The sequence below is a fragment of the Pseudophryne corroboree genome, chromosome 4 (genome assembly GCF_028390025.1).
Source record: "Pseudophryne corroboree isolate aPseCor3 chromosome 4, aPseCor3.hap2, whole genome shotgun sequence".
Classification (NCBI taxonomy): domain Eukaryota; kingdom Metazoa; phylum Chordata; class Amphibia; order Anura; family Myobatrachidae; genus Pseudophryne; species Pseudophryne corroboree.
This window is the reverse complement of record NC_086447.1, coordinates 510,327,343-510,343,935: the sequence shown is the minus strand read 5'-3', so window position 1 is coordinate 510,343,935 and position 16,593 is coordinate 510,327,343. Positions and strand designations below refer to the sequence as shown.

The window sequence follows — 16,593 nt, the reverse complement described above, 5'->3', positions numbered from 1 at the left end:
GAGCGGAACACAAGACAGTTGGAAGCTGACTGGCTTGAGCAGCATTTATCATACGCAACAAGCTTCATCATTCCCAACGGGTTTTATCGTTGATAAGTGGGCCCATTAGTTTGGCAATGCAGTGCACGCGTGAACAAGGTAGTACACATATTAAACATACACAGCGCCTAGTGCAGATAGCTCATTATGAAAATGAGGGCATAAGCCCGTCTTCCACCTACTTGGCTATGTGAGCTGTGTCCCAAGCCAGACTGACAATAAATGTTTTATGTACCAGCAACAATATGGAAAGCTACTGCTGTCAATGTCAGTTGTAAAAGAACGTTTTCTGAAAAATAATTATTTTCAATTCAGATTAAGTCATAAACAGCTAACCACACTATGGTGCCAATATATGCTGAACAACAAATTTTAGGGTAAGTGTGCAGAAATTCTTCTGCCCAAGAGAGAGGGATGATGTGCTTTCCATGCAAACTTATACCAGATGACTTGTTGGCAACCAGAGTTTTCAGCTTGATTTATAAAATGGTTTAGAACCCTGAACAATGATTGTCAGCCAACGTCAGGTAAATGTACTAGCCTGTGTGATGCTAAGATTAGGATTAATGGACATCAGTTTAACCTTAACAATATGTGACTAGCAAAAACAAGCCCCGAGATATTCAAGAACAATTATTCCTTCCCACCTACAATACAAGGCATTAAAATGTAAGATGAGTCACTGAAGGTGTAAGTTTAGAATTGACCCAACCTACCAGCATCTTATTCAGATCACCCAGCCCTTTGCTGGAAAGTTAACAAAAATATTAAAGATAACAGGGCAACTCATTCCAGTTTAATGAAAAAAATAATAAGAATTTACTTACCGATAATTCTATTTCTCATAGTCCGTAGTGGATGCTGGGGACTCCAAAAGGACCATGGGGAATAGCGGCTCCGCAGGAGACTGGGCACAAAGTAAAAGCTTTAGGACTAGCTGGTGTGCACTGGCTCCTCCCCCTATGACCCTCCTCCAAGCCTCAGTTAGGATACTGTGCCCGGACGAGCGTACACAATAAGGAAGGATTTTGAATCCCGGGTAAGACTCATACCAGCCACACCAATCACACCGTACAACTTGTGATCTGAACCCAGTTAACAGCATGATAACAGAAGGAGCCTCTGAAAAGATGGCTCACAACAACAATAACCCGATTTTTGTAACAATAACTATGTACAAGTAATGCAGACAATCCGCACTTGGGATGGGCGCCCAGCATCCACTACGGACTATGAGAAATAGAATTATCGGTAAGTAAATTCTTATTTTCTCTAACGTCCTAGTGGATGCTGGGGACTCCGAAAGGACCATGGGGATTATACCAAAGCTCCCAAACGGGCGGGAGAGTGCGGATGACTCTGCAGCACCGAATGAGAGAACTCCAGGTCCTCCTCAGCCAGGGTATCAAATTTGTAGAATTTAGCAAACGTGTTTGCCCCTGACCAAGTAGCTGCTCGGCAAAGTTGTAAAGCCGAGACCCCTCGGGCAGCCGCCCAAGATGAGCCCACTTTCCGTGTGGAATGGGCTTTTATAGATTTTGGCTGTGGCAGGCCTGCCACAGAATGTGCAAGCTGAATTGTACTACAAATCCAACGAGCAATCGTCTGCTTAGAAGCAGGAGCACCCAGCTTGTTGGGTGCATACAGGATAAACAGCGAGTCAGATTTTCTGACTCCAGCCGTCCTGGAAACATATATTTTCAGGGCCCTGACTACGTCCAGCAACTTGGAATCCTCCAAGTCCCTAGTAGCCGCAGGCACCACGATAGGTTGGTTTAAGTGAAATGCTGAAACCACCTTAGGGAGAAATTGAGGACGAGTCCTCAATTCTGCCCTGTCCGTATGAAAAATTAGGTAAGGGCTTTTATAGGATAAAGCCGCCAATTCTGATACACGCCTGGCTGAAGCCAGGGCTAACAGCATTACCACTTTCCAAGTGAGATACTTCAAGTCCACAGTGGTGAGTGGTTCAAACCAATGTGATTTTAGGAATCCCAACACTACATTGAGATCCCAAGGTGCCACTGGAGGCACAAAAGGAGGCTGTATATGCAGTACTCCCTTGACAAACATCTGAACTTCAGGTACAGAAGCTAGTTCTTTTTGGAAGAATATCGACAGGGACGAAATTTGAACCTTAATGGACCCTAATTTGAGGCCCATAGACAGTCCTGTTTGCAGGAAATGCAGGAATCGACCCAGTTGAAATTCCTCCGTAGGGGCCTTCCTGGCCTCGCACCACGCAACATATTTACGCCAAATACGGTGATAATGTTGTACGGTTACATCCTTCCTGGCTTTGATCAGGGTAGGGATGACTTCATCCGGAATGCCTTTTTCCTTCAGGATCCGGCGTTCAACCGCCATGCCGTCAAACGCAGCCGCGGTAAGTCTTGGAACAGACATGGTCCCTGCTGGAGCAGGTCCTGTCTTAGAGGTAGAGGCCACGGGTCTTCCGTGAGCATCTCTTGAATTTGCGGGTACCAAGTCCTTCTTGGCCAATCCGGAGCCACGAGTATAGTCTTTACTCCTCTCCTTCTTATGATTCTCAGTACTTTTGGTATGAGAGGAAGAGGAGGGAACACATACACTGACCGGTACACCCACGGTGTTACCAGAGCGTCCACAGCTATTGCCTGAGGGTCCCTTGACCTGGAACAATATCTGTCCAGTTTTTTGTTAAGGCGAGACGCCATCATGTCCACCTTTGGTTTTTCCCAACGGTTTACAATCATGTGGAAGACTTCCGGGTGAAGTCCCCACTCCCCCGGGTGAAGATCGTGTCTGCTGAGGAAGTCTGCTTCCCAGTTGTCCACTCCCGGAATGAACACTGCTGACAGTGCTATCACATGATTTTCCGCCCAGCGAAGAATCCTTGCCACTTCCGTCATTGCCCTCCTGCTTCTTGTGCCGCCCTGTCTGTTTACGTGGGCGACTGCCGTGATGTTGTCCGACTGGATCAATACTGGCTGACCCTGAAGCAGAGGCCTTGCCTGACTTAGGGCATTGTAAATGGCCCTTAGTTCCAGGATATTTCTGTGAAGTGACGTTTCCATGCTTGACCACAAGCCCTGGAAATTTTTTCCCTGTGTGACTGCTCCCCAGCCTCTCAGGCTGGCATCCGTGGTCACCAGGACCCAATCCTGAATGCCGAATCTACGGCCCTCTAGGAGATGAGCACTCTGTAACCACCACAGGAGAGACACCCTTGTCCTTGGAGACAGGGTTATCCGCTGATGCATTTGAAGATGCGATCCGGACCATTTGTCTAGCAGATCCAACTGAAAAGTTCTTGCGTGGAATCTGCCGAATGGAATCGCTTCGTAAGAAGCCACCATCTTTCCCAGGACCCTTGTGCACTGATGCACTGACACCTGGCCTGGTCTTAGGAGTTTCCAGACTAGGTCGGATAACTCCCTGGCTTTCTCTTCCGGGAGAAACACCTTTTTCTGTACTGTGTCCAGAATCATCCCTAGGAACAGCAGACATGTCGTCGGAATCAGCTGCGATTTTGGAATATTTAGAATCCATCCGTGCTGTCGTAGTACTATTTGCGATAGTGCTACTCCGACCTCTAACTGTTCTCTGGACCGTGCCCTTATCAGGAGATCGTCCAAGTAAGGGATAATTAAGACGCCTTTTCTTCGAAGAAGAATCATTTCGGCCATTACCTTGGTAAAGACCCGGGGTGCCGTGGACAATCCAAACGGCAGCGTCTGAAACTGATAGTGACAGTTCTGTACCACAAACCTGAGGTACCCTTGGTGAGAAGGGCAAATTGGGACATGGAGGTAAGCATCCTTGATGTCCAGAGACACCATGTAGTCCCCTTCTTCCAGGTTCGCTATCACTGCTCTGAGTGACTCCATCTTGAACTTGAACCTTTTTATGTAAGTGTTCAAGGTTTTCAGATTTAAAATGGGTCTCACCGAGCCGTCCGGCTTCGGTACCACAAACAGCGTGGAGTAATACCCCTTTCCCTGTTGTAGGAGGGGTACCTTGATTATCACTTGCTGGGAATACAGCTTGTGAATGGCTTCCAATACCGCCTCCCTGTCGGGGGTAGACGTTGGTAAAGCAGACTTCAAGAACCGGCGAGGGGAAGACGTCTCAAATTCCAATTTGTACCCCTGAGATACTACCTGCAGGATCCAGGGGTCCACTTGCGAGTGAGCCCACTGCGCGCTGAAATTCTTGAGACGGGCCCCCACCGTGCCTGAGTCCGCTTGTAAGGCCCCAGCGTCATGCTGAGGACTTGGCAGAAGCGGGGGAGAGCTTCTGGTCGTGGGAAGAAGCTGTCTGTTGTAGTCTTTTTCCCCTTCCTCTGCCCCGGGGCAGATATGAGTGGCCTTTTGCCCGCTTGCCCTTATGGGGACGAAAGGACTGAGCCTGAAAAGGCGGTATCTTTTTCTGCTGCGAGGTGACTTGGGGTAAAAAGGTGGATTTCCCAGCCGTTGCCGTGGCCACCAGGTCCGATAGACCGCCCCCAAATAACTCCTCCCCTTTATACGGCAATACTTCCATATGCCGTTTGGAATCCGCATCCCCTGACCACTGTCGCGTCCATAATCCTCTTCTGGCAGAAATGGACATCGCACTTACTCTTGATGCCAGAGTGCAAATGTCTCTCTGTGCATCTCGCATATATAGGAATGCATCCTTTAAATGCTCTATAGTCAATATATTGTCCCTGTCCAGGGTATCAATATTTTCAGTCAGGGAATCCGACCAAGCCACCCCAGCACTGCACATCCAGGCTGAGGCGATTGCTGGTCGCAGTATAACACCAGTATGTGTGTATATACTTTTAAGGATATTTTCCAGCCTCCTATCTGCTGGCTCCTTAAGGGCGGCCGTTTCTGGAGACGGTAACGCCACTTGTTTTGATAAGCGTGTGAGCGCCTTATCCACCCTAGGGGGTGTTTCCCAACGAGCCCTAACCTCTGGTGGGAAGGGATATAGTGCCAATAATTTTTTAGAAATTAGCAGTTTTCTGTCGGGGGTAACCCACGCTTCATCACACACTTCATTCAATTCATCTGATTCAGGAAAAACTACGGGTAGTTTTTTCACACCCCACATAATACCCCTTTTTGTGGTACTTGCAGTATCAGAGATGTGCAAAACCTCCTTCATTGCCGTGATCATGTAACGTGTAGCCCTACTGGAAAATACGTTTGTTTCTTCACCGTCGACACTGGAGTCAGTGTCTGTGTCCGTGTCGACCCACTGAGGTAACGGGCGTTTAATAGCCCCTGACGGTGTTTGAGACGCCTGGACAGGCACTAACTGAGCTGCCGGCTGTCTCATGTCGTCAACAGTTTTCTGTAACGTGCCGACACTGTCACGTAATTCCTTAATTACGGCCATCCATTCAGGTGTCGACTCCCTAGGGGGTGACATCACCATTATAGGCAATTGCTCCGCCTCCACATCATTTTCCTCCTCATACATGTCGACACACGTACCGACACCCAGCACACACACAGGGAATGCTCTGATAGAGGACAGGACCCACTTAGCCCTTTGGGGAGACAGAGGGAGAGTTTGCCAGCACACACCAGAGCGCTATATATGTATAGGGACAACCTTACAATAAGTGTCTATCCCTTATAGCTGCTTATATCTGTTATTTTGCCAAATAAGTGCCCCCCTCTCTTTTTTACCCTGTTTCTGTAGTTGCAGGATGCAGGGGAGATTCTGGGAGCCTTCCTACCAGCGGAGCTGTGTGGGAAAAATGGCGCTGTGTGCTGAGGAGATAGGCCCCGCCCCCTTCACGGCGGGCTCTTCTCCCGCTTTTTTCTGGAAAACTGGCAGGGGTTAAATACATCCATATAGCCCAGGAGCTATATGTGATGTATTTTTCGCCAACTAAGGTAAATTCATTGCTTCCCAGGACGCCCCCCCCCCAGCGTCCTGCACCCTCAGTGACCGGAGTGTGAAGTGTGCTGAGAGCAATGGCGCACAGCTGCAGTGCTGTGCGCTACCTTATGAAGACAGGAAAGTCTTCTGCCGCCGATTTATGGACCTCTTCTTGCTTCAGCATCTGTAAGGGGGCCGGCGGCGCGGCTCCGGGACCCATCCATGGCTGGGCCTGTGATCGTCCCTCTGGAGCTAATGTCCAGTAGCCTAAGAAACCCAATCCACTCTGCACGCAGGTGAGTTCGTTTCTCTCCCCTAAGTCCCTCGATGCAGTGAGCCTGTTGCCAGCAGGTCTCACTGAAAATAAAAAACCTATTTAAACTTTTACTCTAAGCAGCTCAGGAGAGCCACCTAGATTGCACCCTTCTCGTTCGGGCACAAAATCTAACTGAGGCTTGGAGGAGGGTCATAGGGGGAGGAGCCAGTGCACACCAGCTAGTCCTAAAGCTTTTACTTTGTGCCCAGTCTCCTGCGGAGCCGCTATTCCCCATGGTCCTTTCGGAGTCCCCAGCATCCACTAGGACGTTAGAGAAAACTATATTAAAAAGTACAAGTGCGGAATCTTCAAATTAAACAAAACTTATTTTAAAGGCGCTACCATGAGGACAGTCGATGCTAGATCCAAGTGGGCTAAAGGACCTCTGATATCTGGGGTATGAGCAAGGCCAGTGGGATAGCACTTTCACTATCCATGTCAACAACTACTCCCTTTAGTAACCTGTTGGCAAGCGAAGCAAGCCACTGAGCCAGCAAGGGTACTTTTCGGGTTCCATGTTGCAACCTTGCTTCAGCTCCCTCGTCACGAGTGACATCATGGTGACATCATTGGTCCTTTAGCCAACTTGGATTTAGACATAACCGATCTGGGGAATCTGCTTGCCATACTATCACGCAGCAGTGATACCCATGAGTGACACTGGTTCGGTGGCAGATTAGAACCAGGTGACATGCTGGCTTGATTTTAGCCAGACACAACCTGTATCAATTATGAGTGTCCCTGATTAAAATTATATTATGGTAAGTATAAAGGAATGAAAGTGGAGCACGGTTCCTTTATACTTACCATAATATAATTTTAATCAGGGACACTCATAATTGATACAGGTTGTGTCTGGCTAAAATCAAGCCAGCATGTCACCTGGTTCTAATCTGCCACCGAACCAGTGTCACTCATGGGTATCACTGCTGAGTGATAGTATGGCAAGCAGATTCCCCAGATCAGGGCATTTACCCACCAGTGCTGCAGTAAACGGGGGATACCTGGCATGTCATGGGTGCTGATGTAATGGAGCTGTAGTTTTTAAATGCATGCAAGAAAATAAGGGGTCACAGTGCTGGGCACTAGAGTGTGGGCCGAATACTGTCGGGGGGTACACACACGATAACCATATGCAGGCCACCCCCCTCCCCAGGTACCTTGCTGGTCATAGACGCTGACATAGGAGATACCCAGAGCCATGCACCACACCACCAGGCTGGCCACGTCCGTGTAGCTCTCCTGCTCCTCGCCGATGAGGAGCCCCAGGTGCACGGGCAGCTTGTTGAGCTTGGCTCGGTCTCTCCGGTGATGCGCGGTGAAATCGCGCTGCAGGTAGGAGCAGTCACAGCGCTGCCGGAGGGAAGGGATGTCCGCGGGCTCCGGGCACCCGCAACTGCCGGTACAATCTCGTCGTCGCGAAAGGCATGAGCCGTCCCCTCGCAGACCCCGCTCGTGGAAGCCAGCATCAGCCGGCACGAGGAGCGCGCCCGCAGCCCGCCACAGCCGCCAGTGCCAGAGCCGGAGCCACGAGAGAAGCGCGCGCTGCACGCCGAGCAACACGTGCAGGAGGCGCCAGGCCAGCGCGTATAGCACGGACATGTCCGCCGCTCACTGACACCGGCACCTCAGCCCCGCTGCTAGCATCCCACCACTGTCTCAGTGCCTGCCATACACTGTGTGTGACTCCGGGGCATAACACATCCGCGGCCCGGATTGGTCAGTATACAGCGTGATGTCACTTCCGCAGGAAAGAAGCGAAGTGATGTGGCTACTGCAGGTTGGAGCCGGAATCTAGGAAAGGTTTACGGCACCAACAATAGAGTTGGATGTCAGGAGTGACGAGTCTGAGAAAGTGACAGCGACATCTGCTGTCACGGCGAGGAATGGTCTACGCTTAATGCAGAAGCCAGAATTCTAATGCAATCAGTTGGAATGTATGGGAGTTGTTGTTATGTACAATGGAGATAAAAAGTTTTCTGAAATGAGTGAAATACTGCACATGAATGGCCTTACAAAATGAGTGAAATGTGTTTACATTACTGTTATAGAGTCACAAACTCTGCAACAATGTCATACAGCCCAGCCAGCTATCCCACAGTAGGCATGACAGCTGATTTGAGGGCTCATTGGGCGGGATGTACTAATGTACATCGCCGCCCTGCGCCACGATGCTGATCGCATATGTACTAACATATGCGATCAGCATTGCGGAGGACAGCTCTTCCGATAAGAGCTGTCCTACGCGATGCGCAGCGGCAGCCTGACTTCCGGGATTCGGCCCCAGGAGTGGGGTGACGGGGGCGGCCGCAGGGCATGCTGGGAGGGATCCGATCGGATCCCTCACACAGCGCCGCGGAGAGAAGCCCATAGGCTTCTATGGACTATCAGCGCTGTCCTGCCGGCCGGGGGTTAGTACATCAGGAAAATGCGGTAAACAGGGAGTTTACCGCATTTTCCGCTTAGTACATCCCGCCCTCTGTCTTTTTATCCTGATTGCGACACCTCTGTCGCAACAATCAGAAAGTTGGTTATGTTCCTGTCACATGCTGCCCTTACCTGAGCCTCTATGACATTTGACAAAGGGTCAATCACAACAAATCCAGCTAAATAAAAATAAAAATTGTTAAAATTCCACTTTAGTATTAATCAGCCAACATTGCCAAACCAAGATTTGGGGAACTTACTAAACAGTGATAAGAGCGGAGAAGTGAGCCAGTGGAGAAATTTCCCCATCAACCAATCAGCAGCTCCGTATAATTTTATAGTATGCAAATTATAGATGTTACTTCAGTGCTGATTGGTTGCCCTGGGCAACTTCACTGGCTCACTTCTCCGCTCTTATCAGTGCTTAGTAAATGTACCCCTTGAAGACTTTGTGGAAGTTGTTCTGTTCTCCATGACATATATCACACTTTATTACAAAATTAAATGAACTAGAGTTATTATAAACCAAAGAAGCGTCCTCTGTGTTTCAGATTGTAGCTATTATAATAATATATCTCCCAACATTGTGAGTGACAGGGAAGTGGCCTTACATAATTTCCCTGTTTTCTGACACCCTAGGGTTCGTTGCCTCTAGCTTCTCCTGACACTGTTTAGATGTACGTGGCACCTACTCACCCATTGCTCCGCTATGCAGAGCATCATTTGAAAGAGTTCCTTCTCAACTTCCCTCCCCATGAAACACACTGGCCCCAAGGTCAAGATATTTGGGGCATACTGGCTTACTCTCCTAAAAAAAGAAGACAAGGCTCCCGGAACTGGCATACCATCTTTTCCTCTTTTCCCAGTCCCTATCTGCCTGCTTACTCTGCAAAAGTGGGCGGGACAATGACGCAATTGCATCATCATAGCGCCACACCCCTCTTTACAATGCTGTACAATGCTATAATCTAGGCATTGTATAGCGGAGGGGCGTGGCTACGATGATGCAATCGCACCTCCACGCCCCTGCACCTCCCACCTATACCGATGCCCCCCTTTTCTTGTTGAGCAGACCTGACTGCCTCCTCCTGCCTCTTCATGGCCATTTAGCCTGGAATTTATCTCGCTCATAGCCAGGGGCGGATTGGGATCTAAAACCAGCCCGGGAAATTTATGGAAGCAGCCCAGATGGTGTGTAGTCTGTCGAGGGGGTGGAGTTTGTCAAGAGGGCGGGATCACTCCTCATAAGGCCTGATTCGGAGTTGTTCGCAGTTGCAGTCTCGATGCTTCTTTAGCTGCAGTTGTGTCTGCAACATTGTGCTAATACAGCTATATAGCCCTTCCCTGGTGTACATCCGTGCAAGGACTGAGACGCCCTCTGTCGGTGTATAAAGGGGCTGCACTCATGCTTTGTGCGTCTTTAGATGCCACCATCGGTCGCACAATTCTAACCTACTGTACACCAGCCCTATGCTAGGCACAGATCACCTGTCTGAGTATGACCTCCATTGTGAGCACTGCAGCGTCTCTACGTCTCTATATGCAGCCACTTTCAGCAACATGCCCATTACTATGCCACGTCTGCATCTGATTAGCCAACCACCTGTAACGGCCCAGGAATGTGCGAACGTCTAATATACTTCATGGTGCATGCGTCTGACTCTGTACAGCAATTCTTTGTGAACACATTGCACAAGGAAAAAAAAACATGATAGCCTCAATAGGAAAATAAAACAAAAATACACTAGCCTCAAAAAGTAGAAAATCATACACAATGGCCCACACAGGAAAAACAAACAAACAAACAAACACATAGAGCGCACTACACATATGGTGGCAGCAGGAGACACACGTATACAGCACACTACACACATGGTGGCAGGAGGCATGCACTACATACAGCACACTACACACATGGCGGCAGCAGGGGACACACACTACATACAGTACACGACACACATGGTGGCAGCAGGAGGCACACACTACATACAGCACACTACCACATGGTGGCAGAAGGGGGCACACACTACATGCAGCACACTACACACATGGTGGCAGCAGGGGCACACACTACATACAGCACACTACATACATGGTGGCAGCAGGGGCCACACACTACATACAGCACACTACATACATGGTGGCAGCAGAGGCCACACACTATGTACAGCACACTACATACATGGCGGCAGCAGTGGGCCACACACTACGTACAGCACACTACATACATGGTGGCAGCAGAGGCCACACACTATGTACAGCACACTACATACATGGTGGCAGCAGAGGCCACACACTACATACAGCACACTACATACATGGCTTCAGCAGGGGCACACACTACATACAGCACACTACACACATGGCGGCAGCAGTGGGCCACACACTATGTACAGCACACTACATACATGGTGGCAGCAAAGGCCACACACTATGTACAGCACACTACATACATGGTGGCAGCAGAGGCCAAACACAATGTACAGCACACTACATACATGGCGGCAGCAGTGGGCCACACACTATGTACAGCACACTACATACATGGTGGCAGCAAAGGCCACACACTATGTACAGCACACTACATACATGGTGGCAGCAGAGGCCAAACACAATGTACAGCACACTACATACATGGCGGCAGCAGTGGGCATACACTACACAGATGGCGGCAACAGGGGACGCACACTACGTACAGCACACTACATACATGGTGGCAACAGGAGGCACACATTACTTCATACAGCACACTACATAAATGGCGGCAGCAGGGGCACACACTAGGTACATTACACTACATACATGGAGACAGTAAGGGGCACACAATGCATACAGCACACTACACACATGGCAGAAAGCAGCACAAAATAACACACAAGGAGGCCGGGGTTGGTCAGCACAGCATCACGCACCCACATACACACACACATATATATATTTAAGACTTCTAGAGTTCCTCCATCCACTGGCAATGCATATATATATTTCTCTATCGTCCTAGTGGATGCTGGGGTTCCTGAAAGGACCATGGGGAATAGCGGCTCCGCAGGAGACAGGGCACAAAAGTAAAGCTTTCCGATCAGGTGGTGTGCACTGGCTCCTCCCCCTATGACCCTCCTCCAAGCCAGTTAGATTTTTGTGCCCGGCCGAGAAGGGTGCAATCTAGGTGGCTCTCCTAAAGAGCTGCTTAGAAAAGTTTAGCTTAGGTTTTTTATTTTACAGTGAGTCCTGCTGGCAACAGGATCACTGCAACGAGGGACTTAGGGGAGAAGAAGTGAACTCACCTGCGTGCAGGATGGATTGGCTTCTTGGCTACTGGACATCAGCTCCAGAGGGACGATCACAGGTACAGCCTGGATGGTCACCGGAGCCTTGCCGCCGGCCCCCTTGCAGATGCTGAAGTAAGAAGAGGTCCAGAATCGGCGGCAGAAGACTCCTCAGTCTTCTAAAGGTAGCGCACAGCACTGCAGCTGTGCGCCATTTTCCTCTCAGCACACTTCACACGGCAGTCACTGAGGGTGCAGGGCGCTGGGAGGGGGGCGCCCTGGGAGGCAAATGAATACCTATTTTGGCTAAAAATACCTCACATATAGCCTCCGGAGGCTATATGGAGATATTTAACCCCTGCCAGAATCCGTTAAGAGCGGGAGACGAGGCCGCCGAAAAAGGGGCGGGGCCTATCTCCTCAGCACACAGCGCCATTTTCCCTCACAGAAAGGCTGGAGGGAAGGCTCCCAGGCTCTCCCCTGCACTGCACTACAGAAACAGGGTTAAAACAGAGAGGGGGGGCACTAATTTGGCGTTAGAAATATATAAAAAAGATGCTATAAGGGAAAACACTTATATAAGGTTGTCCCTATATAATTATAGCGTTTTTGGTGTGTGCTGGTAAACTCTCCCTCTGTCTCTCCAAAGGGCTAGTGGGTCCTGTCCTCTATCAGAGCATTCCCTGTGTGTGTGTGTGTGCTGTGTGTCGGTACGTGTGTGTCGACATGTATGAGGACGATGTTGGTGAGGAGGCGGAGCAATTGCCTGTAATGGTGATGTCACTCTCTAGGGAGTCGACACCGGAATGGATGGCTTATTTAGGGAATTACGTGATAATGTCAACACGCTGCAAGGTCGGTTGACGACATGAGACGGCCGACAAACAATTAGTACCGGTCCAGACGTCTCAAAAACACCGTCAGGGGTTTTAAAACGCCCGTTTACTTTAGTCGGTCGACACAGACACAGACAGGGACACTGAATCCAGTGTCGACGGTGAATAAACAAACGTATTCCTTATTAGGGCCACACGTTAAAGGCAATGAAGGAGGTGTTACATATTTCTGATACTACAAGTACCACAAAAGAGGGTATTATGTGGGATGTGAAAAAACTACCGTAGTTTTTCCTGAATCAGATAAATTAAATAAAGTGTGTGATGATGCGTGGGTTCCCCCCGATAGAAAATTATGGGCGGTATACCCTTTCCCGCCAGAAGTTAGGGCGCGTTGGGAAACACCCCTTAGGGTGGATAAGGCGCTCACACGCTTATCAAAACAAGTGGCGGTACCGTCTATAGATAGGGCCGTCCTCAAGGACCAGCTGACAGGAGGCTGGAAAATATCATAAAAAGTATATACACACATACTGGTGTTATACTGCGACCAGCGATCGCCTCAGCCTGGATGTGCAGAGCTGGGGTGGCTTGGTCGGATTCCCTGACTAAAAATATTGATACCCTTGACAGGGACAGTATTTTATTGACTATAGAGCATTTAAAGGATGCATTTCTATATATGCGAGATGCACAGAGGGATATTTGCACTCTGGCATCAAGAGTAAATGCGATGTCCATATCTGCCAGAAGATGTTATGGACACGACAGTGGTCAGGTGATGCAGATTCCAAACGGCACAAAGGTGTATTGCCGTATAAAGGAAGAGGAGTTATTTGGGGTCGGTCCATCGGACCTGGTGGCCACGGCAACTGCTGGAAAATCCGCCGTTTTTACCCTAAGTCACATCTCTGCAGAAAAAGACACCGTCTTTTCAGCCTCAGTCCTTTCGTCCCTATAAGATCATATCTGCCCAGGGATAGAGGAAAGGGAAGAAGACTGCAGCAGGCAGCCCATTCCCAGGAACAGAAGCGTTCCACCGCTTCTGACAAGTTTTCTCAGCATGGCGCTGAGACCGTACAGGACCCCTGGATCCTACAAGTAGTATCCCAGGGGTACAGATTGGAATGTCGAGACGTTTCCCCTTCGCAGGCTCCTGAAGTCTGCTTTACCAAGGTCTCCCTCCGACAAGGAGGCAGTATGGGAAAAAATTCACAAGCTGTATTCCCAGCAGGTGATAATTAAATTACCCCTCCTACTACAAGAAAAGGGGTATTATTCCACACTATATTGTGGTACTGAAGCCAGAAGGCTAGGTGAGACTTATTCTAAAAAATTTTTTGAACACTTACAAAGGTTCAAATCAAGATGGAGTCACTCAGAGCAGTGATAACGAACCAGGAAGAAGGGGACTATATAGTGTCCCGGGACATCAGGGATGCTTACCTCTATGTCCCAAATTTGCCCTTCTCACTAAGGGTACCTCAGGTTCGTGGTGCAGAACTGTCACTATCAGTTTCAGACGCTGCCGTTTGGATTGTCCACGGCACCCCGGGTCTTTACCAAGGTAATGGCCGAAATGATGATTCTTCTTCGAAGAAAAGGCGTCTTAATTATCCCTTACTTGGACGATCTCCTGATAAGGGCATAGTCCAGGGAACAGTTGGAGGTCGGAGTAGCACTATCTCGGATACTGCTACAACAGCACGGGTGGATTCTAAATATTCCAAAATCGCAGCTGATCCCGACGACACGTCTGCTGTGCCTAGGGATGATTCTGGACACAGTCCAGAAAAAGGTGTTTCTCCCGGAAGAGAAAGCCAGGGAGTTATCCGAGCTAGTCAGGAACCTCCTAAAAACAGTGCATCATTGCACAAGGGTCCTGGTAAAAATGGTGGCTTCCTACGAAGCAATTCCATTCGGCAGATTTCACGCAAGAACTTTTCAGTGGGATCTGCTGGACAAATGGTCCGGATCGCATCTTCAGATGCATCAGCGGATAACCCTATATCCAAGGACAAGGGTGTCTCTCCTGTGGTGGTTATAGAGTGCTCATCTTCTAGAGGGCCGCAGATTCGGCATTCAGGATTGGATGCTGGTGACCACGGAGCCCAGCCCGAGAGGCTGGGGAGCAGTCACACAAGGAAAAAATTTCCAGGGAGGGTGATCAAGTCTGGAGACTTTTCTCCACATAAATATACTGGAGCTAAGGGTAAATTTATAATGCTCTAAGCTTAGCAAGACCTCTGCTTCAAGGTCAGCCGGTATTGATCCAGTGGGAAAAACATCACGGCAGTCGCCCACGTAAACAGACAGGGCGACACAAGAAGCAGGAGGGCAATGGCAAAAACTGCAAGGACTTTTCGCTGGGCGGAAAATCATGTGATAGCACTGTCAGCAGTGTTTCATCCCGGGAATGGAAACTGGGAAGCAGACTTCCTCAGCAGGCACGACCTCCACCCGGGAGAGTGGAAACTTCATCGGGAAGTTTTTTCCACATGATTGTAAACCGTTGGGAAATACCAAAGGTGGACATGATGGCGTCCCGTCTGAACAAAAAAACGGGACAGGTATTGCGCCAGGTCAAGAGACCCTCAGGCAATAGCTGTGGACGTTCTGGTAACACCGTGGGTGTACCAGTCGGTGTATGTGTTCCCTCCTCTGCTTCTCATACCTAAGGTGCTGAGAATTATAAGACGTAGAGGAGTAAGAACTATACTCATGGCTCCGGATTGGCCAAGAAGGACTTGGTACCCGGAACTTCAAGAGATGCTTACAGAGGTCTTATGGCCTCTGCCGCTAAGAAGGGACTTGCTTCAGCAAGTACCATGTCTGTTCCAAGACTTACCGCAGCTGCGTTTGTCGGCATGGCGGTGGAAAGCCGGATCCTAAGGGAAAAAGGCATTCCGGAAGAGGTCATTCCTACCCTGGTCAAAGCCAGAAAGGAGGTGACCGCACAACATTATCACCACATGTGGCGAAAATATGTTGCGTGGTGTGAGGCCAGGAAGGCCCCACAAAGAAATTTCAACTCGGTCGTTTCCTGCATTTCCTGCAAACAGGAGTGTCTATGGGCCTCAAATTGGGGTCCATTAAGGTTCAAATTTCGGCCCTGTCGATTTTCTTCCAGAAAGAATTGGCTTCAGTTCCTGAAGTCCAGAAGTTTGTCAAGGGAGTATTGCATATACAACCCCCTTTTGTGCCTCCAGTGGCACTGTGGGATCTCAACGTAGTTCTGGGATTCCTCAAATCACATTGGTTTAAAACCAGTCAAATCTGTGGATTTGAAGCATCTCACATGAAAAGTGACCATGCTCTTGGCCCTGGCCTGGACCAGGCGAGTGTCAAATTGGTGGTTTTTTCTCAAAAAAGCCCATATCTGTTTGTCCATTCGGACAGGGCAGAGCTGCGGACTCGTCCCCAGTTCTCTCCCTAAGGTGGTGTCAGTGTTTCACCTGAACCAGCTTATTGTGGTGCCTTGCACCTACTAGGGACTTGGAGGACTCCAAGTTGCTAGATGTTGTCAGGGCCCTGAAAATATGTTCCAGGACGGCTGGAGTCAGGAAAACTGACTTGCTGTTATCCTGTATGCACCCAACAAACTGGGTGCTCTTGCTTCTAAGCAGACTATTGCTAGTTGGATGTGTAATACAATTCAGCTTGCACATTCTGTGGCAGGCCTGCCACAGCCAAAATATGTAAATGCCCATTCCACAAGGAAGGTGGGCTCATCTTGGGCGGCTGCCCGAGGGGTCTCGGCTTTACAACTTTGCCGAGCAGCTACTTGGTCAGGGGCAAACACGTTTGCTAAATTCTACAAATTTGATACCCTGGCTAAGGAGGACCT

At 49.3% G+C, this 16,593-nt stretch overlaps 1 protein-coding gene across 2 annotated transcripts in view; it reads right to left on the bottom strand.

Annotated features, from left to right (window-relative positions):
• The window catches only part of NUS1 (NUS1 dehydrodolichyl diphosphate synthase subunit), a 51,757-nt gene extending 43,752 nt beyond the window's left edge, over window positions 1–8,005 (bottom strand). Inside the window, exon 1 of one of the 2 annotated variants that reach the window (XM_063917216.1) lies at window positions 7,378–8,005. In XM_063917216.1, the coding sequence (XP_063773286.1) occupies window positions 7,378–7,819 (442 nt within the window). In that variant the 5' untranslated portion in view covers window positions 7,820–8,005. The remainder of the gene's footprint in view (window positions 1–7,377) is intronic. The other variant, XM_063917215.1, reaches the window with a different exon arrangement.
• Window positions 8,006–16,593: the final 8,588 nt, after the last annotated feature.